This window comes from Neovison vison, chromosome 7 (assembly GCF_020171115.1).
Source record: "Neovison vison isolate M4711 chromosome 7, ASM_NN_V1, whole genome shotgun sequence".
Taxonomy (NCBI): Eukaryota; Metazoa; Chordata; class Mammalia; order Carnivora; family Mustelidae; genus Neogale; species Neogale vison.
In genome coordinates this window covers 44,522,363-44,544,977 of record NC_058097.1, presented here as the reverse complement: position 1 = coordinate 44,544,977, position 22,615 = coordinate 44,522,363, and the positions used below count along the sequence as shown (strand labels likewise).

At 55.5% G+C, this 22,615-nt stretch overlaps 1 protein-coding gene across 4 annotated transcripts in view; it reads right to left on the bottom strand.

The window, feature by feature from the left end:
- Nucleotides 1-2,258: 2,258 nt before the first annotated feature.
- Nucleotides 2,259-22,615, bottom strand: part of SIPA1L3 (signal induced proliferation associated 1 like 3) — a 237,337-nt gene continuing 216,980 nt past the window's right edge. For all 4 annotated transcript variants that reach the window (XM_044256522.1, XM_044256523.1, XM_044256525.1 and 1 more), the window contains 6 exons: nt 16,741-16,906; nt 15,516-15,762; nt 13,057-13,200; nt 7,560-7,695; nt 5,724-5,805; nt 2,259-4,536 (listed from right to left, as the gene is read on the bottom strand). In XM_044256522.1, the coding sequence (XP_044112457.1) occupies nt 4,393-4,536; nt 5,724-5,805; nt 7,560-7,695; nt 13,057-13,200; nt 15,516-15,762; nt 16,741-16,906 (919 nt within the window). In that variant the 3' untranslated portion in view covers nt 2,259-4,392. The remainder of the gene's footprint in view (nt 4,537-5,723; nt 5,806-7,559; nt 7,696-13,056; nt 13,201-15,515; nt 15,763-16,740; nt 16,907-22,615) is intronic.

The following is a 22,615-nucleotide window of genomic DNA, read 5'->3' as shown; positions in this document are numbered from 1 at the left end:
CTGCCTCGTTCTCCAGGCTGAACTGGGGGGCATCGCCAGGAAGGGGAGATGGGGGCCTTGTTGAGGGAGAACTGACCGAGATTAACAGCTGGAGCTGGTCCGACCTCCCTCTCCCTCCATCTCCCCCCCCTTGCACCCCGCCTTTCTCTGGCTTTGTCCCAGCTCCTCCCAGCCTCGCCGGAAAGGAGAGGGGGGATGGGGTGGAGGGGGCTCCCGCCCAGCCAGCTGTGGTTGCCCTGGCAACGGACTGCTGCAGCTGCAGCAAGCAGCAGTGAGGGGGGAGGCAGGAGCTGGGGCCTGGGGGGAAGGGATGGAAAGATGAAGAGGCCGCTCTCCCGGCTAGGGTAGGGGGCGGGGGTGCCAGGAGCACCTCCTCCTAATCTACCCGACCTCACCTGGGTCCCCCATCCCAGGGATGTTGGGAGGGAGGCAGATTTGGGCGAGGCGCAATGAGGAGAGAACCAGGACACCGAGAGATCAAGAGAGAGACAGAGAGCCACACATTTATAGACAATCGGAACAAGAGCAGGAGAGGGAAGAAATAGATTTGGAGAGAGAGGTAGATGAGCGAGCCACAGGAGTGACGGGGGGAAGAGAACAGAAGAAAGATGGAGATTCAGTGGGAGAGGAAATAATAGTAAGAAGAAATAGCAGACACATCAGGGAGAGACAGAAGGAGGAAGTAGAGAGTGATCTGGAGAAGCAGGAGAGATTCAAGGAGGGGAGGCAGAGAACCCCGGCACATAAATTAGGAGAGAGACAGAAGAATAAGGGAACCACATTTGGGGGGAGAGAGACAGGATCCGGGGACAGGTAGGAGTCCAAGGACAATGACACTGAGATGAGACTTCAGGGGAGAGGAAAAAGAATTTAGGGACAATAGAGAAATGTGGAGAGAGCCAAAGGTATGAAGGGCTTCAGAGGTTGGCTGGGGACAGAGCCAGGGGTGATGGGCGGGAGAGCGAGACTGGGGGAGGGTCCAAGAGGGCACCCGCTGGAGAGCTGGGGACGTGGCCGGGGAAGTTGAAAACTGGGGCAAGATGGGGAAAGGACCAGCAGGGCACAGTGTGGGTGCGAGTTGCGGGGCGTTGGACGTTGGTGTGTGTCACAGGCGCCAGGAGAGGATGTGAGAACAGCTTGTTCCACCGTTCCTATGCTGGGTTGGGGGGGGGGCGGTACGGGGAGAGGATGGGGCCTCAAGGAGGGTGGAGACTGGGAGAGTGTCTGGAACACTCTAGAATTTTTAGGAGATGTGGAAATAGCTGGTCCACCTCCTCTGGAAAAAGGATATATACCCGTTTTGGAAAAAGATATTCTTTGTGGGGTGAGGGGAGAGGCTGAGTCAGAGAAGCATCAGGTTTTAGCTCAGAGATGAAGACTCAGTGACAGGTAAGGGGGTGAGGTGGGCCAGGAAGATTGAGCCACCTGGCCAGCCAGCCCTGTCACGAGGCTGGACTACTTCTTGGATCCGGACTTCCCACAAGAGGCTATACCTTAGATTTTCACGCGGAATTATGAGATTCAGAAAATCAGTGAGACCCTGATCCTCAGGTCAAACTGCAAGTGTTTCAACAGGGCAGCTGCGGAACTGGGCCGGGAGAGCCCCTAGAGGGAGGTGTGGCCCAGGGGCGAAGTTACAGGGTACCCCCGCCTCATTCTGTCCACCCCCCCGCCCCCGCCCCGGCCTGGAAGCCGAGGTTGATTTGCACCCAAAACCACCAACCAGATGACGGGCAGTAGGAGGCCTCCTCCCACCGAGGAAGGCGTGGATATGCAAATAAGCCAGCGCCGGGAGGTTGTGGCCTGGGGAGGCCGCAGCCAAAGGAGGCAGGGGCCCCTTGGCTCTGAGTCCCACTGCAAAGGATTTACCGAGCTGGAAATCCGGCTGTCTGTACAACATTTTTAAAAGTTTGACCACTAAATCTAAAACCAGCACACTCCGCGGGCCTGGTCTGGCTTTCTGGCCGCTAAAAATGATTTCCTTGGTGCAAACTCTCCCTTTCTCCAACTTAAGGACTTTTTACCTTCTGAGCGCTGGATTCCTGTCAATTGGGTTTCAAGGAAAGGAAGTCTGCAAGGCTGGTGCTGAGGGAAGAGTGTGTTTGTGTGTGTGTGTGTGAGAGAGAGAGAGAGAGAGAGAGAGAAAGAGAGCGAGCGTGCGTTTGGGACAAGTGGGACAGGAGGAGGGGGCTGACCGTGGACCACACCCTCCCATCAGTGACTCCAGGCAGCTGCCCAGCTAGTGAACACACAAGCCATTTCTATGAAACATTTATTTCCTTTGAAACCTCCAGAAACATGCCAGAAAAATCTCAAGACCGGGATAGGGAAAAAAAAAAAAAAAAAAAAAGACAATAAAGAATAAAAATGCCAAATGAAACAAATCAACATATGAAAAAAAACCCTGCTATCTTCAAGCCTTCAGAGAGAATGCCAACCTCAAATTAAATAGATTTCTTTCGCAGAGATCCTTAAAAAAATAACAAAACAAAACCAAAAACAAAATCATAATTTACACTTGTCAATGTACATGATTAGGTCCCCAAAATGATTTGAATGATCTGAAGATACGAGGAGAACTTAAAAAAAGGGAGGGCAGCCTCCAGGTTAGGGTTTGAGGAAAGGGCCGTGGAGTGGTCCTGGAGAACCCTTCCCAAAAGGGGGGTGGGGAAGAGAGGCAGAGATATCACAGTAGTTGGCCAGGGCTGAAGACCAAGGGGGTCCCCCCTTGCGGCGCTCTCCTCTCACTGTGCAGGTGAGGGGCTGGAGATGGCAGATCTGAGGGCTTCTATAGGGCTGCCACTGCCAGGGTCAGAGGATGATCACAGGGAGACAAGAGTGCCCTTTCCTCTTGCCCCTGCTGGCCCACCCTGGCACCTCTCCGAGCGCCTGTGTCCTGTGCGGTCCCCACAGCCCCCTTCCCTGAGGTTTCTGGCCCCAAAGAGAAAGTGGTGGGGTCTCTGGACCAGGGTTGGGCCACCTGGTGCTGGCTTCCAGCCCAGAGAATGCTGCCTGGAGAGGGGCCAACTCCCCCTGCCTGGGGCCTCCCCAAAGGGGAAAGCCCACCAGCCTATTCCCCACGCCTGTGCCTGGATCTCTCGGGAGTCCTCCCACTGAGTCCCAGCCAGTAGGGGACACACCTTGATCCTCAGCTTGAGGTTGGGGGGAAATCCACAGACTGTGGCCATCCAGACTTGTTCTGGCGCAACTCCACATGAAAAAATAAATATATATATATATCTCTTTTTTGTTTTTAAAGGAAAAAGAAAAGAAACTCTGTTTCCTGGGTGAACAGCATAGTACCGCTCTGGCGTGGCTGACTGGCAAGCTGCCCCTTATTGCCTTTAGAGAACCAGCGTCCCGTGGGGGTTCACACAGCAAAGCACTCCCCCGGGGAGCACAGTGAGGGTGTCCAGACGTCTGCCGCTCGCTCGCTTGTGAAGGGAAAACAAAACCAGAGAGGAGAGGAAGGCTGTTTTCTCTCCAGCCCTGACCTCAGGGCTTCGTGGAGACCCTCCTGGTGCCCACAAGAGGCCCGGGGCTGTGTGGTGGGAGTGGGCGTGAAGGGGAGGAGAGATGGGGCTTTGCGGCCTGGGGCCTGGGCAGGAGCTGGAAGGTGGAGGGGCCCACGCCCAGGCGCTGTGGCCTCTGGCGGTCGAGGGGCTGATAGAAAAAAGGCTGTAGAAACTGTCCCGAGTGTGCAAATAGTTTCCCCTCAGAGACGCTGACTCTGGATTCTGGGGCTTCCTCTCTCCATCCTGGGGTCCCAAGAAAAGAAATGAAACTTGAAGAAAGTGCTCCTGGCGGCTTTTTGGAAGAATACGGTTGGAAGGGGTTCATGTCCGTGCTTTCTGGAGCGAGCGCACCGGGACTGAGTCCTGGCCGCTGTCCACACAGGCCCTCCTCTCTGGGGCCTGGGGGAAGCTCAGGCCAGCCTCACACTGATTTCTCATGCAGGGGGCTCGGCCCCACAAGCCCAAACTCTGTTGTATGCAGTGGAGAAACCTGGTTTGTGGACTCCTGGAGCTGTGGGGTTTAGAGACACACGCCAGCCCTCCCTCCCTCCCCTTCCTCCAGCTTCTGATGGCTTGGTCCCAGGAAGAGGCTAGATGGGCCCCCGGAAGCCAGGGTGGGCACGGTCCAGTGTCCAGGGACCAGAGCTGGGCAGTTCAGACAGTGGGCCTGAGACCGGGTCACCTTGTGGGGCTAGAGGACCCCGAGAAGATGGCAGCGCACAGCCCCAGTGAGGCCTACTGCTGCCCACGGTCTCCGTGTCCACGAGGAGGGCAGTGGGGCCCTGGATGGGTCATCTCGGTCACGCCCGCAACTGGGGAGCGAGCTGAGGGAGATGGGAGAGCAGGAGCCCACAGCTGGCCCGGCCTGGGAGCCGCCTCAGAGCTCCTTCTTCTCTCTGCAGAAGATCTCGGCGAACTTGCGCAGCTGCTCGCTGGCGGCCTGTGACTCCTCCTGCAGGCGCTGGTTGTTCTGTCGCAGGCTGGCCACCTCCGACTGCAGCACTGCCTTGTCCTGCTTCTCCTGTGGGCCGGAGCTGGTGTCAGCGGGTGGGCAACGCCGGGCGCCAGGTTCAAATCCTGGCTCGGCAGCTAAGCGACCCTGGGCAAATCACCTCATCTCTCTGGACCAACCCCCTCAACTCTTAGCACCCAGACCTCACTGTGATCATGATCACCTCAGTTTATCCTCATGGCCACCCACAGACTTGGGGACTGCTGTTGGCCTCAGATTCCTGGAAAAGGAGACCCAGCCTTGCACAGAAGGTGGGGAGCTGGGATGTGGACGGATGCAGGCTGCCTGTATGGGCTCCACTGGCCCTTTGGAGATGCCCTATCAGGCTCCAGGACACCCCAAGGCAGCTGACTTGTCCCTTGTCACGCAGTATTACATGTGGGGACTGGAACCCGGGCCCCTCAGATTCCTGCGCTCAAGACTCGCACAGTATATTCTTCCCCCTTTTTGTCTTTTACCCAAAAGTCTATGAAGCACCAAGTAGAATTCCTTTGCCCTTACTTCTCTCCTCCTTCTGCAGCCTGGAGGAAAGGACAAGGAACAATCTGGAACAGTGCCATCTAGGTAACGCTCTGACCCACAGACTTTAAACTTAATTTTTTTCTAAGTATGATGATGTTCTAGACAAGAGTCCTGCACCTTGCCTGGTTTCTGCTTGAGTGACTAGACTTCTTTTGTATGTCAGTAAATATCCAGATAACCGGCTGCAGAATATTCCCCGGCACGGCGTCTTGTCCTTTACATAACTGCACTCCTGGGGAGGGAACGGCTGCACTGATGCCAAAGTTCTATTGCCAACAGGGCAGCAGCAAGCATCTCTGCTCACCGATCTCTGTCCCCATGCCTGAAATTCTGCTGGACACATTCCCTCAAGCAGAATTGCGGGATCGACAAGATACACAGTCACATTTTTTTGTTTAAATAAATATTGTCCAACTGCCCTCCGAAAAGGTTGAGCCAATTTGTTCTTCCTCCAAGAATTTAGGAGAGTTCTCTCCATGTGTTTACCAAACTTTGGTATTGTCACTTTCTACTCTTTCCTCTTGACTACATTCAAAGCTGGGTGGTCTCCCCAAGAGTGGGCAAGGTGGTGGGTAGTGGACAGGAGCGTCCGCCTTGCTGCCCGCCACCGCCGAGGGTGTGGGAAGCCAAACAGCCCAGCGCCGGGCTGAGGGCTGGCTGCCTGGCGGCCTTACCTTCTGGAGGTCGGTGTGCAGCTGCTTCAGCATGACCTCCAGCTGGTACACCTTGCCTGTCAGGTCCAGGGGAGGCTCCTCGCTGGAAGGACAAGGCATGGGGTGAGACTCAAGGCCCCCCAAGGCCCCGGGGAGGGTTCCAGACCCATAGCTGGGAGGAACACAGAGGCCAGGACCCTCTGGTCCCTGAAGTTCTGGGGAGCCCTGTCCTTGCTGGGGTCCTGAGAGGGGCCTGGAGGAGGAGCTCTGAGGGGAGCTTGTGGCCAGCCCTCCTCTCTGCCACGCCACCCAGAGAGGGGCCATCTGTGGATGTGAATGGGGGCTGTGGCTGCCTGTGGAAGGTTGTGTGTGTGACCCCAGGCACAGATCACGCGTATATTTCCAGGAGAAATTCCTCCCGGTGTGAGCACCTCACATGGCACAACACAAGGGGCCCACCCGGCAGACCGAGCACCAGCGGACCTGGGCCCTGCCTCCGCAGTGGGCAACAGGACAGGAGGGCCTGCCCTCGGGGACAACAATAAAGAACACCGACAACGCTGCCCTTCCAGAGACCCTGCCCTGTGCTGGGCACAGTCTCAGTGTAACACAGCTCCTGGCCTAATGTGGTCTGGGAGGTCACCCCAGACCCCCACCACAGAGTGGGAAGCCCAGCCTGTGGCTCCTCCTCCATGCAGCTCCCCAGCCCTGGCCTGCGGGGCCCCTGAAGAGGTCAGGGGGCCGTTCAATCCCTCTGGTGGGCTCCATGAGGCACAGTGGGGTGTGTCGGAGAGAGGGTGGGCTGCGGCAGACCAGAAAGGAGAGAGAGGGGAGCAGACTCAGCCCGCCTGCCTTCCTGCCACTGCTGCCCCCTCCCTGGTCCTGGATCCTGGGGGCCTGCAGCTGCAGGGGAGGTGGGAGGCAGGTGGGAAAGGGTAACCAGCTCAGGGGTGAAGGGAATGTGGGTGCTCGCCCAGAGGCCACGGTCCTGCCACTCCCGCACCCAGCCCACTCCTCCCCCCGCAGCAGCACGGTCTGCAGCCGCCTCCTCCCTGTGATCATAGTTGGGCCACATTTCTGGTGCAGGCTGAGTTCTAAAGCCAGTGAAAGAGGGGTGTGAAGAAGAGTTTAAAAAAAAAAAAAAAGTCAGAAAACCCCAGAAGAGCTGAAATTTCTCTCGAAAACCCCTTCATTTCGTGCTGACATGCACAAAAGCCCGCATGGCGAGGGGACTTAAGCGCTGCTTAAGTCCACAGGCATGCAAACACGCCCTTTCCACCCGGTCTCCCTCTTTTTAATTGTTTTTCTAGCCAAGTGAGTGCAGTCAGATATGTGGCACTAAACGTGAGAGGACAGACAGTGAGACATCGGTCAGTCTCTTCCTCCCTCCCCAGAAAGCCTCGGGAGGGCAGAGCTAGGGCTTCAGTCCCTGCTGGGTCCAGAGAGCCCTGGGGAGAGGTGCCCATCTGCATAGTTCAGGAATTCTGTGTGTAGAGACGACCTGGGAGCAGACAGCAGGGAGAAGAAAGCCAGGGAGGAAGGGACCAGGGTGGGGTGCAGGGCAGGGCACCGCTCAGACTTTCATGACTTAGAAGCAAACTGATGGTATTGACTACAGTGTAGTCTCCATCCATGGGGCTGGGGCTAACCTAGGCCCGGTCAGCACTGCGTCCCGGTGCTTGGATTACTCCCCAGTCTGTCAGGGGAGAAGAGCAGATGCCCCGACCCCGCCAACTAATGCCAGAGAAGGACGTGGGAAAGGGGGGCAGCAGCTGCCTCTCACCCGCATGCTGGGCAGGGATCTGGGTTGTAGGGACCCAGGTTGCCAGCCTCCACGTGTTCCCAGGGAAACCTCACCTCATGGTAGGGGTGGTCCTGGGGGTGGGGGGTCCCCTCTCCAGGCTCAGGTGGCTGTGGACAGGACTGTGTGCAGGCGGGACCTCCGGGCTCAGAGCTGGGTCATTGAGGGAGAAAAGTGAGACGGCTCTTTGCACTGCCCAGGAGAGAGAGGGAAAAGAGGTCAGCAGGGCTCCCTGTTCCTCTGCCCCCAGTACCCCCGCCCCACTGACTAACCACCTTCCCCCATCACACACACCTCCCAGCCAAACCACTCTGACATTCCCAATCGTTTCTGTTCGATCACAGAGGCATTTAGGATGGGTTCCTACCCCAAAACCCAATCAAGTGACTCCAAAAAAATCCCATCCTGACTCTGAGCAAGCTTTTAGACCCAATGACCAGTTTAGACCAAATGCGAGGGATAGGAAACAAGTTAAACGACAGTGTAAGAGTAACCACCCAAACTTGGCGTGAACAACCTGGTTCCACCAACAAGTAAACGGCATGAAAAAAGCGGAGTTGAGGCTGGGCGATGAGTTGGCGGGGAGGTGTTTGCACTGTGATTTTGAGAAGGTTTGTGAAGTTTCAAAAGCGAAAAGAGAAGCAAGACAGGGGATACCATGCATACTTAAGAGAGAAAAGAAATCCCCTGGTTGTTGAAGCTGATTCTGGGGTCCCATCATAGACTTGCCTTGGGACCAGGGCCTGGGCACCTGCATTTTAAAAACAGGGACTGGGAGGTGATCTTACTGTGAGGGTAGGAACTGGTGGCAGCCAGACCCTCCCCAGAGAGCCGCTGGCTCAGTGAGCCAGGGACAGTGGATGCGTGGGCACAGAAAACCAGGGGCTGGGTCCCTGCATGCCCCTTGGGCAGAGGTGCCACCAGGAGCTCAGTGGCACAAGCTGGACACTGGCAAAGGCAGGCCCCCGATTCAAGTTCTGACATTTTAAAAAAGTTTTTATTTTATGTTTTTTTTTTTTTTAAAGATTTTATTTATTTATTTGACAGAGAGAAATCACAAGTAGACGGAGAGGCAGGCAGAGAGAGAGAGAGAGAAGCAGGCTCCCTGCTGAGCAGAGAGCCCGATGCGGGACTCGATCCCAGGACCCTGAGATCATGACCTGAGCTGAAGGCAGCGGCTTAACCCACTGAGCCACCCAGGCTCCCTATTTTATGTTTTTTTAAAGATTTTAAAATTTATTTGAGAGAGACTGAGAGAGCAAGAAAACACGAGTGGAGGGAGAGGGAGAGAGAGAAGCAGGCTCACCACTGAGCAGGGAACCCGAAGCGGGGCTCGATCCGAGGACTCTGGGACCATGACCTGAGCCAAAGGCAGATGCTTAGCCCACGGAGCCACCCAGGCGGCCCAGATGTTGATGTGTCTTACTACCACCAATGATGACCTTGCTCCCTTGGCTAGGGTGCTGCCCACCAGCTTTCTTCCCTATGAAGTTACAACCGTTCCTTTCCAACAGTCACTTTCTTAGGAGCAAGACGCTGAGGCCAGCCCACTCCCAACAGCGAGGGAAATAAAGCCTCCCCTCCTGGAGGGCTGAGTATGAAAGCACTTGGGGACTGCACAGTTATTCATAAATATTTGGGGTAGATTCTTCAGGGCTACACAAACACCCTGCTTCTGCATAAAGTCTCCCCACTAATTTTAGCAATCATCACTCATTAGTGTGCTATTTTAACGATGCCTTTCTGTCTTCCTCATTTCTTCTCAATTAACTAGGATCCTCTTACAAGGACGAGCTGTCATATAGCTGTCTGTTTAGTTACCTGCTTATGTGAGTATGGGCTCGTGGACATTTACTCTAGTCTTTGGGTCAGAATCCAGTACTACTCATATTTATTATGTGGTTCAACTGCTCTGACTTTGGCCATTGGGAAGCTCTTCAGAATGGCTCCAGTGTCCCCCCCCCCCCCGCCACACCCTTGCTAAAGCATTTCCTTACTTCCTAGCCCCATAAGATGGGATTCCCTTTACTTTTTTTTTTTCCTGGAAGATTCTGAAGCAAACCCCAGATATCTCTGTAGTTCACTCGTAGAAGCTTCCCTAGGCCACAGCTACCATGCCACAGATAGACCTGCCAAAGTGGATAGTTCCTTTAGTCTTTTCCATTTGTTTGAGTCCCACAGGATAATGCGCACACATGGTCCCCAACCAAGCTCACAGGTTCCTGAAACCACCTGGGTCCATTCCGAGGCCGGCCCCCCTCCTGCCAGCCCTTTTTCTTGCTCCGCAGGGGAAGTAGCTGCCACTGTGGCATCAGTGTTTCCTTCCAGGCTTTTTGGCTACAGCGTCCCACATCACCCATTACCTAACCTTCTGTGTGACTGCTGGGGTTCATTTAATTTCACAGAAGGGGGGGAGAAAGCTCCCTGGGGGACCCTGATGCACCAACCGGCTCCCCCAGCTTGCTCCCAGGTGGTGCTGGCTCCTCAGGCAAGGTGGGGGGAGTGGCTTCGGGGGAGAAGGCTTGGGCTGCCCCAGCCCCTCCCAGAAGCCCACAGCTGGGGCTCAGTGTCTGGACAGACAATAGGACAGCAGCTGGCAGCATCTGGGTCTTCAGGGAGTGCCCAGAGTCTCCCCAATGCTTCCCACAGACCAGTGGTCTTAGCCCCAGGAGGCCTGGACACCTGTGGGGAGGAGGTAGCCCCACCACCTGGCATCCCTTCTGGGATCCACCTCCACAATTCTCATGCACCTCCATCAGATAGTCAGCGGCTCAGGGGAGACCCAGAGAGTCCAACTGATAAAGGCCCTCAGATTCTCTTCCTGGATCTGGCACCTGGGGTTGGAAACCCAAACGTCCTTAGGGACGTGCACAAGTGTTCATTCGTAAGTGCGGTCAGTCTGTGCAAACCCATCAATGCTCACGACCACCCTACGGTAGGAGCATCACCTTGACTTGAGCAAACTAAGGCAGCAGAGGCCAATCACTTGTCACCCGGCTCATCAGTGGCGAAGCCGGGGCTCTGCTTTCCCTTTAAACCACACCTGACCCTTCCTCTCTCGGGAGACTAGGATGCTTTCACTTGTCACATCCCGTGCTGGCCCCACTCCTTCCCCGCCCTCCCCAAGTCCTGGACCTAAGTGACATTCAGCCTGACACTGCCTGTGACTTGTAAGGGGACGTGAAGTCCTTGGGGCCGGCAGCATCGAGTCTGCGGCACCAACGAACGAATGGGTAAAAAAATGAACGAGCTCCCTTTCTGCCCCCCAAGTCACCCCCGCTTTCCCACCGTGGCTGCTCAGGTCGTGGGTAAGAGGCGAGGTCTGCCCACACCCTCGCCAGGCTGGACGCACACGGGGTGATGGCCGACTGGGTCGCACTTGGAGGAAAGGCCTCCCTGCACCAAGACTCCTCAGACGCGTGGGGATAAAGGGCACGTGTGCGGTCTGTCTGGCAGCACGGGGCCCTGCACCCTTCCCCTGCTCACCCACAGGGTCATTCAACTCTGTCTCTGCAGCTCTGAGGTGAAAAACTGCAGCTCGGGGAGTTACAACCCGAGTTCATCTCAATGAGGAGAGCGCGAGCACATGTACCCGAGTGTAAGGCCATCTGAGTTTCTTGTTCTGCAACTGATCTGCTTCCTCTGCCCATCTTTCTGGAGGGCCGTTCAGGCCTGGGTTCGATTCCTCACCCTGTGTGCCCTTGGCCAGTTCGGGGACTCTCTACTCCGAGCCTCGGTTTCCTCATCTGTGAATGGGAATCCTCACATATCCCAGGGACCAGAGCTTAGAAAGTGATTCTGGGGGACACCTGGATGGCTCAGTTGGTTAAGCAGCTGCCTTTGGCTCAGGTCATGATCCCAGCGTCCTGGGATCGAGTCCCACATCGGGCTCCTTGCTTGGCAGGGAGCCTGCTTCTCCCTCTGCCTCTGCCTGCCTCTCTGTCTGCCTGTGCTCGCTCTCTCTCTCTCTCTCTCTGACAAATAAATAAATGAATCTTTAAAAAAAAAAAAAAAAAAAGAAATGTTTAAAAAAAAAAAAAAAAGAAAGTGATTCTGGAAGGCGGCAGAATGCTGGCTCCGTGGAGATATTCTGTAATGTCACTGTGGCCATATCACCTCCTCCTACAAGGGCTGCGGAGCAACCCTCTCCTCCACCATGGAGGAGGGTCAAAAGGGTCTGAAGGGTCAAATTCACCTGCGGTATTGGGCCCCTGCTGGCAGCCACTCCCCAGCTGGGGGTTCTGAGCCTAACGTGGGGGTAGAGCAGAGGCCTGGCCTGGTGTTCTCAGACGGCTCTCTCTCCCACCCTACCTTCACCCTGTGACCAGGAGAGGCTGCAGGAGAGGATGGGAGCAACCAAAGGAGCAGACACAGAAGGACACTTCCTTCAGGCCACCTGCTAGAAGTGGACTGGCCTAAACATGGAAATAGGAAGGGTCTGGTTTAAGGGATCTTGCTCTGAGCCAGGCCCATGCTGGGGACCCAGCAGTGACCAAGATGGCCCTGGGTCCTGCCCTCCCAGTCCAGTGGAGAAGACAGACCCATCACCAGGCAGCAGTGGCCCTGAGGGGTCAGGGCTGGGGGAGCCCAGAGCAGGTGTCAAATCCGTATTAGGAGATATCAGGAAAGGCTTCCTGAAGGAAGGACAGCAAAACTATCGTCTAAAAGATGAAAAAATGACCCAGAAGACTAAGTTCATGTTGGTCAGGAATCACCACAGTCCCATTTTACAGATGAGGAACTAATGCTTATAAAGATAAAGGTGCTTGCCCAAGGTCACAGGGGAAGGAAAGGGCAGAGTACTAGCTACCCCTCATTACCTGTTTTCCCTTTTTCCATAAGAACAAATCTCAATGTTTCTCAGCATATGGCCTCATGTCTTAGCCAGCTCTGGAGCTATTAGGCGTGGCTTTCTGCGATGCTCTGGCCCATGGGAAGTAAGCGTAAGGGGAGGGTCAGGCTTGGGGATGTGTCCGCTCTCTTGCTGCTCAGAGTTGGACATGGTGGCCTGCGCTCCAGCATCCATCTCGGACCATGAGGGCAAGGCCCCCGGAAATGGCAGAGCAGAGGGCACAAGGAGCCTGCCCCCCGTGTAAGGAAGCATTTATGGAAGTGCCCCCCAGCCCCAGCCACCCACCCCAGGAATTTTCACTTGCATCAAACAGGTTTAAATCATTGTTATCTTGGGTTTTCCGCCCCTTGCAGCCAAAAGCAAACCTAAATACAGTTTGGAGGATGACAAGTTTGTCCTGTGATGTGGTATCAGGTACCCTGTCGAGGGCCTGTTCTGTGCCTGACGTGTTTCATACTTGGTGGTGTTTCATGTAACCCTCACTGTGGCCTCAGGCATGTTCCTATGTTCCGTAGGTTAGACAGACAAGTACGCTTACCCAGGACTGCTCAGTGAGCGAGAGACAGGGCAGGTATGAACCTGTTCCCCCTAACTCTGGATCCTGCATGTACCCCACTTCAAAGCCCCAGGGCCCCCCACTGATCCTTCTCAGACAGGGCAGCAGGGGAGAGATTGGGCCAGGCTTGGGGGAAGGCGCCTACCTTCGTAGGCCTTGGCCGCGTTCACCAGGCTGGACCACTCGAGGCCAGCAGCTGTGTCAGGCAGGGGCATCATCCCAGGGTCGAGGCGCCGCAGTGGCCGGTCCCGCCCGTCGGCCAGTGAGAGCTCTGAGGCAGAGATGGTGGCTGGGTAGGAAGAAGGGACATGGGAGGACGACAATGTGAAGGACACAGAGACGTTCACCCATTCTCTTTCACCTTCTGTGTAGCTCTATAATGTTATATCAGTGTATAATAGCGCACACGATTGAGTAAATATATTACCCTCATTAGAAGCTGCCAAATACCAGCAGGTAAGGGGGTGGGAGTGTCAGGTGTTTATGTGGGTGGGGATGGGGTGAGAGGGACACAGCAGTGGGAGGTGAAGTCAGAGGTGACAGGGCTGGACCTGTGTGGGACCTTGTAGGTCAGGAGGACTTTGTCCTTCACTCTGTGTGGGACGGAGCCACAGGCTGGCTCTGGGTGCGGCGTGGGGGTGGGGGGTGGAGGGGGAAACACACGGATACATGACCAGATGCAGGTGCTCACAAGCTCCCCAGCTGCCGGTGGAGAGCAGGCAGGCAGTGGGGCGCTGCCCAGGACAGGCCTGTGTGAGGCTGGGGGGGGGGGAGGGGGGAACAAATGGCAGGTCCTGGAATGATTCTGTACGTGCAACCCAACGTACTTCCAGGAGCGGGGAGGTGAGCGTGGGCCAGAGAGAAGGGTGCACAGTGACTTCAGGATCCTGAAGCCGGCCCTGAGCTGGGGAGGTGGAGGTGGGCTCCAAGTTTGTTTCTGGAGGAGGCAGTACCATCCCGCAGACACAAGTCCGGGTCATCAGTGTGTGGTGTCTGGTGGTGGTAGGGTCACCGCGTGGAGACCTGCTGGGTCCCTGTATGGAAGGTGGGGCAGAGAAAGAGGCCCCCGAAGTCTCTGGGTGTTGGGAATGACGGTGGCAGCAACTGCGTTTGCTGCAGCCATTGGCCGAGTCCCATGTGTTGGGCAGAGGCCCGAGGCTTCCGCTTGCTGACGCTTCACAGCTGCCAAAGGGGAGGGGACAGAGGACAGCAGCAGAGCGCAGGGAGGTCAGGAGGTGACTCAGGTGGGGAAGGCAGGGCCCAACCATGCTGGGCATGCTACGGGGACCATCTCACAGCCTCACCTCCAAGTAGCCGGGATGGAGGTGCTGTTGCCGAGGGGGAACCGAGGCTCAGAGTGAGATGCCTGGCTCGTGTTCACACTTGCTGGCAGGGGCACCTGGCTTTGAATTGCGCAGTCTGATGCTGCCGCTGCTTGAAGCCCAGCCCTGCCAGGCTTTGGGGTTCAGTAAGTCCCTGTTAATGCTCGGTCCTAACCCTAGTTGCCATTCCCAAGATGCAGGTGTGACTTGCAGTAGGGTTAAAATGCTTGCTTCAGATGCAAGAATATGACAAGATACCAGATAATCAGCACTGTCCAGGGCTTACTGCACGTATCAGGGATCGCACTACGCACGTGCCTCCTGCGTATGAAGGCGTCTGCGTCTTGGTTTAGCACGGTGAGGGGTAGGTATGCCTTGAGCTGAGAGGGGGGTGGAGTGGGAGCAGGCTCGGGGCGGCTCCACCTCCATGATACCGGACACGAGCCTCAGCCAGAACCCCTAGGCAGACACATCTCTAAAGTGGAGATCTGTCTGCATTGGAGGACACTGTGCAGGTGCTATTACACATCGGCCCCTCGAAAGGCCAGGCAGCACCATGCCGTCATGCCAGGGACCTGCAATGAAGTCATGATCCCCTGCACCATGTTGGGTAGAGACGGACAATAGACAAACAGTCCATGGCCATCTGGGTTGGGTTTTGCTGCTCAATGAGCCGGCCCAGACTTCTGCATCGTCTCTCAGTTTTGGAGCCTTTGGGGTAGTGAATAGGGATTGGGGGGGGGGCGAAGGCAGGGCCCACCCCCGGTCGGTGCATGGGCTTTGATGGGGCCCGTGTGCACTGTGCCCCCTTCGTGGGGGGATGCTGGGTAAACAGTCGCTGGGTGAATAAAAGGACGGATGAGTCACACCCTTACACCTCCTTCCTCCAAGAGCTGGCAGACTTGGGGGGAATCAGGTAAGTAAATAAACATTTATGGAACCATCTGCTTGGTGTTGGAACAGGGAGCTGGGGGAGCAGCGAAGGGGAAGCCCGACTCTCAGGGTCCTCCTGTCTACAGCTGCAGGGGCTGACCACCCCCATCTCAGCCTCAGATGACTCTCATCTCTGGGGAGTCCAGGCTTCTAGCTAGGTAGCCCCCAAGAAACCCCCCATTGCTCGGCTAATGACTCCCTTTTCTGTAGGTGACACCACCAGTACCCCCTGAAGCTCACGTGCACCCCAGCTCCCCACCTCAGCTGACAACCTCTAGTGCAGACCATCCCCCACTTCCCAACGCTGGTGAAGCCCCCCACCCGCCGGCCCCAGTGTGCCTGGGCTCACATTTCTTCTCCGGGAAGCCGTTGCCTGTGGCAGGGATGGTGCTAGGGCTGCTGCCGCCAGGCGGGTGGGGGTGCTGGTGCTGGCGGCGGGCAGGCAGCGTGCTGGAGGGGAAGGCGCAGGTGCTGGTGAAGAGCACGTCGCTGGGCAGGCCCGGCTCCAGGCCGGCAGGGCTGGCAAAGCTGGGCTCCCGCCGCCCGCTGCACAGGCTCTCATCGGACAAGGTCCGCTGCAGGCTCTTCTGTGGTGACTGTTGGTGAGATAGGGACGGTCACACGGCATGGTTCTGGCCTGCCTCCCGGTCCCTGGCCTCACAGGTGCCACCATGTCCCGGAGAGCCATGCATTTTACTCAACCAGCATCTCTCTCTGTCTCTTTCTGCTCAAAGCACCTCAAATTTCCACTGGGGATGCCTCCTCCCGCTCCAGGGGTTAGGGAAGGCGGGGTGACCTAAGCTGGACTAAGTCCCAGTCACTGGCAGGGGCCACTGGGGACAGCTCGGTCCCACAAGAGCGCAGCCAAGCCGGAGCAGGCCGGGACAAGAAGGAAGAGAAGCACAGTGTTGAGGGACTATGGGAGCCTAATGGTTCCCCTGCTTTTGGGGAAAAGAGACTGAATTTCCCCTGGGAACCCCTCCCCCACTCTTGGTCCACGCAGTTTGGGTGGCTGGAAGTTGCTTCCACCCTGGGATCCAGGACAGGGACACAAGAGCCGATAAGAGCATCGCTTTCCAGTCACGTGAGCTACCCCAGCACGGAAGGAATCCCCCACGTGCCTGGGATTTGGGCCCCTGGGATCTGGTCTCTGACCCCCATGACGACCTGACTCCAGGCTATGAAGCCACAGACACCAAATGGGGTGGGCTGCCATCGCTGCCGCAGGTGGGGGCCACAGGCAGGGGGAGGCTGGAATGAGCACAGGCAGTGCTGTCCTCTTCCCTCGCCCTCCCATGACCACCTGCCCCCGCCCGATTTTTTTTTTTTTTAAAGATTTTACTTATTTATTTATTTGACAGAGATTACAAGTAGGCAGAGAGGCAGGCAGAGAGAGAGAGGAGGAAGCAGGCCCCCCGCCGAGCAGAGAGCCCGATGTAGGACTCAATCCCAGGACCCCGAGACCACGACCCGAGCTGAAGGCAGCAGCGCAACCCACTGAGCCACCCAGGCGCCCCCCCCACCGCCCGATTCTGTGTGAGAGCACGCACGCGGCAGGAAGTGGCCTCACGTACCCCCGCATCTCTCTCCTGCTCGGGTGCCAGGTTGTCCATGATGATGAGTTTCTTCAGGTCATCCTCAATGGTGGATTTGTAGTTCTTCCGCGGGGAGCGGAGGTCTCGGAGGGATGCCCTCAACCGTGGCTGCCCGAAGACATTTTTCGTATTAGTGTCCACCTGCCTGGAGCGAGAGGATCGGAGTCAGAGGGGTTTCAGGGAGGCTCGTGCTGCTTCTCAAAGCAGTCTTGACCCAAGAAGGCCGACTGCTCCCTGGGGAAGGGGCTGCAGCCTTCTGTCCACTCACTCATCCCACAAGATTTCCTGGGAGCCTGCCTGTTCCAGGCAGGGGACACACAGCAGGGAACACGGAGCTGACCTCCAGTTACAGAGACCCACGAGGAACAGATGAACAGGAAGACAGATCCCATAGAGTGAGGCAGAAAGAGGAGTTCCGAAGAAAGATAAAGCCAGGTAAATGGGGAGGGGTCAGTGGGGATGGAGTGTGGCTCTTCTGAGGGGGTGAGAATGGAGGGAGCCCACAGGGTAGAAGAGTACTGCACTTGGAGGGAAGCAGGGGCTGGGCTGGGAGGGGGTCACACCTGGTGAATGAGCAGAGGAACAGGCCTGTGGGTTGGTGGTGAGTGAGGACAGGGAGGGGATGACTGGTGCAAGGCAAGGTCTGGGGGTCGGGGTCGGGGGGAGACACATCTCTCAGGGACTCATGAGCCACGAGAAGATGTGGGACTGCCTCCAGGAAGGAAGCCTCTGAGATTCTGAGCTGGTGAGTGTGAGGTCCTGACTTGTGTTGTAGAAGTATCGCTCTGATGGCCGGACAGAATAGTGACCCTTATGGAAGTAGGGCCAAGCATGTGGGGAGAGAGACTGTGAGAAAGTTCTTGCAGTTGTTCAGGTGGGACGAGGGTGGCCCAGACCAAGCCTTCCAACCGCAGGAGAGGGATGGGGTCTCAGGAGATCGCCCAGAGGGACAGTCTCCTGGGGTCAGGGTCCCACGGGTGAATGCAGGGCCACAGACAGCAGACCTCTGGCCGAGTGCTCCAGGGTCTCTTGTCCGATGTCCGTAACTTGGGTTTCCTCCTCTGTTATGTGGGGAAAGAGGGTTCATGAACCTTGGGGTGGCCAGGAGGATCCATGGACGAGGTACCTGAACCCCAGCCAGGGCCCTGGAGCCCCCTCACTGTCACCACCCCTGGGGCTCCCATTCCAGAAGCTGGTCTGTGAGCCCGGGGCACTCGGATCACCATTTTCTTCAGCACCCAAAGCCAACCCCATAAGGCCTTCCAGAATACTCTGCCATCTAAAAGCCATTGAGGCACAGCCTAGGGTTAAATGCAGGAGCCACGGAGGTGAACAGTTGCTGCTGTGGGACCGCAGACAGGTGGCCCCATCTCTCGGACCCTCTGGAGAACGTGCTGACCTTGCAGCCCTGTGGGGACTGCTGCTAATGGCCCAGCTGGCACCTGACAGCGAACACTTGGGAGAGGGGGTTGCTCTTGTAGCTGTTGACCCAAGACTGGCCCCAGGCCGCACACCCCTCAGCTGGCCCTCTCCTGGGACCTCCCCTGAGGCCTCCTTCTCCTTTCCGGCTCAGCCCTCAGGCTCAGGCCTTACTTCCCTGGTGAAGACTGTGTCTCAGACCTCAAGTGTCCCAGGAGAGAAATAATGAGAGCTGACAGCCCTCACTGTGTACCAGACCCTGTCCACTGACTCAAGGGCTCCGTGTATGTGAACTTGTTCAATTCAATCTGCACACCAGCCGTGATCATGACCACCCGCTTTACAGGCAGGAGACTGAGGTGCAAGGAGACTAAATAATTGTACAGGAGGCGTCCAAGGTCACACAGCCTGTGCAAGTGGAGGAGCTGGGATTCCAACCGAGGTTACCAGGCTACAGAGCCCACAGGTATCACTGCTTAACTTGACCGCTGTCTGTATCACAGACGTGGCACAAAAATGGGCGTGCCTGGGTGGCTCATTCGGTTAAGTTTCTGACTCCTGACTTCTGCTCAGATCACGACGTCCAGGTCGTGGGATCGAGCCCTGTGTCAGACTTCACAGTGCAGAGTCAAGCTTGAGGATTCTCTCTCCCTCTGCCTCTACCCCAGCCCCCCAATAATAAAGAAAATCTTAAAAAAAAAAAAAGACATATACTGTGTGGGGAGCATAACTGCATTTGGTTTAGTAATACTCTTTTAAATGCAGAGAAAAAGTTCTGGGGGAAAGTATGAACAATGGTACATGACCCCTGGGAGGCCAGGAGTCTTTCTAGGAGGTGGAAAAATGGGGCTGTCCCTTCTCATGTGATACCCATCTGAACGGTCTCAATTTATTTTACCACACATAATCACTTGCCAGAACAATAGTCATTTTAAAAACTGGTTTTTTTTAAAAAAGGTGACCCCTGGAATTTGTCATTTTGTAACTCAAGAATGAAAGAGTCTTTGGACCCAGGAAGAAAGAGGATGTCTAGGGCTCCTGAGCGTTTTGAAGTTTGCATTTTTCTCATTTTCTCAGCTGCCACCTTGGGGTTTTAACAAAAGAAGGAAGAGAGGGTGGCAAGTTTCTCCCCATCAGGTCGTATTCCTCCCTAAATTAGAATTCCAGGTCTAGGGTAATTCTGGTTCCAGCCCAGTGTTCTCTGAAGTGTGTTCTCTGGGTGAAATGAAAAGCTTTAGAGCCCAAAGAGAAATACGCAGAGAAGCAGAGGACGAGCATACACCCCAATGTACGTGGTTCCTCCTCTGGGAGCTGGAAGGGGGCTCAGCCTTCCTCCTTCCAAAGGGATTTCATAGTTTCCCAGAATCCCCTGTGGGGGGATGTGGTGGAGCATGTGACTCAGTATAGGGCATGTCCCATGTTGTGCTCACCTCCCCTGGAGAGGGAGCAGGCTGGGACATTAGCCTGTCTATGGCAAGAAAGGGACACTGTTTATGAGGATGGCGTCTGGAAGGGGCTTCAAATGTGCACGCTCTTGGCCCTCGGGACTCTACTGCTGGGGTGTGTCCTTCAGAAAGGCCAGTGTGAACATACGCATGCCAAGTATACGGGGACCCTTAATGGGGTGCTGTTCGTCAAGCAAACACAGACCTGGCCCGCAGGGGAAGGGTGGGGCCCCACGGAATCAGGGCATCTAGCTATTAAAGAGAAGTGGAGCTGAGGCACGTGACACAGACAGAGGTTCTCCCAGATCCGTCACAGGAATAAAGAAGTGGTATGTACAGCGTGAAAGCTTTTTTAGCAAACAAAGCTTACATATAGCTTAGTTTGATATGTTAAAATTTACCAAACTCTCGGTTCCAAAAGATGGGTATTTGGGGGATTCACTTTCTAAAAATGTGCCTCATCACAACCCATGAAATCCTTGATAATCTGCCCCACCCTGCCTCTGCCCTCGTCTCTCCTCCCACATAGGCCTCCCAATGTTCCTTTAGCATGCCAGGCATGGTCCTGCCCCAGGGCCTTTCCACTGGCTATTCTAACTGCCTTGAGAGTTGCCCTCCCCAGCATTCCCCATGAATGGCAGCTTCTCATCTATTCAGCTTATCTCAAATGTTGCCTCCTCAGGGAGGCCTCTCCTGACCACTCAACCTTCTGGTGTCCCCTCCCGGCCCGGTCGTGCTTGATCACACACTCCTGTGTGCTGCTTCACTGTGTTCAACTCCTGGCGGTTTGTCCCAGGTGCTAGTGTGTTTGTGGTCCCACTCCCACCTCATCTGTAGCCTTCTGTTCTATGTTGGGAGAGGGGCCTTACACACTGCAGGCCCTCAGAAATAGCTGCTCAACGCCAATCACAGGGAGCCAACCTTCCTTCCACCTGGCTAACCAACCAACCCACTTCCCTACCTACCTATCTCCTTCCTTTCAAACTTCCTCTTTTTTTTTTTTTAAGATTTTATTCATTTATTTGACAGAGAGAGAGACAGATCACAAGTAGGCGGAGAGGCAGGCAGAGAGAGGGGGGAAGCAGGCTCCCCACTGAGCAGAGAGCCCGATGCGGGGCTCGATCCCAGGACCCTGAGATCATGACCAGAGCCAAAGGCAGAGGCTTAACCCACTAAGCCACCCAGGCACCCTCCTCTCTCCCTTTTTTAAAAACAAACAAACAAACAAACAAACAACCCCCCCAAAAAACACTTGTTTAAGTAATCTCTACACCCCATGTGGGACTTAAACTCACAACCCTGAGATCAAGAGTCTCCTGTTCCTCTGACTGAGCCAGCCAGGCATCTCTCTCCCTTCCTTTTACAAGAAGCTTCAATGACTTTTATAAAAGAAAAAAAGTACAGAAATATTTAAAAAGTTAAGCCGAAAGAACACAGGTATTTCTTCCCTGCTCTGTTTAATTTGTTTTCATGTGCTAATGTTGCCAGCTCCTAGGACCTCTAGCACTCCAACGGGGCATTTGGGATTCTTTGGCAAGAAGGCTGGCTCGCCAGGAGACATCCTGCCCCAACCCTCAAGCCCGCACACATCTCCGCCACCGCAGGCCTCACTCCTCCCTTGGGGCACCATGGGCTGATCTACAGAAGAAGAGTCTGCTGGAATTTAGTTTGGAGCATCAAATTGATTATTATTATTGCCATTTCTTTCTCTTTTTAAACCCGCTCTTGCTCTCTTTCTTCTGGAAGAATTTCCCGATGTAGTTTCCAAATGGCAAATTCTAAGCAATCATTTAAAACAGCATTAACTCCAGATTAACAAAATCAGCCAGACTGGGCTTGTACATTCTGATCTGTTTTCTTTTTTCCCATAGATCTCATGTCCCCATGATTGTGAAAACCTGATGACCCCTGAGGACAAACTAGACTGCTCACTGACGGTTCGAAAGGATGAGATCACCTTCTCTGTGCTAATACGGAATCGCCCCGGAAATACAAAGAAGAAAGAGCAAGTGGAAAAGGCAGATGTGTAGAGACGGGGAGCCATGCTGGCCAACGGAAGGGGCGTGAGGGAGGAAGAACATGGGGTCCCACCGGCCTGTCATGGTTGGAACACTTTGGGATGGACGTGGAAGAAATGAAGGCCATGGTTGTAGGCTGGATGGCTGGGGGCCAGGGAAGGGAGAAAGGCTGGGCCTGTGCCACGAACCCCTGGTACTAGTTTGGTTTTCATCTTGGGCACGGTTTACCTTTCACAATACAAATGAAGAGAACACCCGGAAGGATGTGCCTTCTCTCTGGGTTCTGCCTGACAGCACCAGACATCATCTCTGATTTGCCTGCGTTGCCTGAACTTGGACTTGGCCATGTTGTGGAATTACACCACTGACAGTAGAAAACAAAGGCAGACAACTTACAAAGGCGGCTCTCTGCGGTAAGGTCCCAGACAACAGCGACTCCTTTTTCCTATGACAGGAGGGCCAGAGGTGGACAGCGACCAATAGCTCTGACTTGGCTGGGCCTGTTCCCAGCTGACTCTGAGCTGTGGCCTCCAACTGGGGCGGCTCCCTCGGGGCCAAGTTAATTAAGCTAATTAGCACCACTGTCGGCCTGTCTGGGCCAGGGGCTGTGCCAACGTGGCTGGCGAGGATGCACAGCAGGGGGGATGCTGCCCTGCTATGGGGTGGGGATGTTGGGGAGAGGCCTTCCCTGATTCCTTCTGCGGCTGCATGGAGCTGGACCTAAATCTGAGGAAGGAAGGAGCCAGAATGCCAGGTGTCAACCATAAGACGCCTGTGCCTGTCAGTCCCGCCAACAGTGACTGGTACTTCCCTATGACTCACTGAAATCCTCCCGTCACCTCTGGGACATAGGTGCTCCTGTCTTCCCCTCTTGAGGCTGGGAAACTGAGGCACAGTGAGCGGAGAGAACTCAGAATCCACACATGCCAGATGCTCAGAGCCACCCCAAGATTCATCCCTAATGAAAGTACT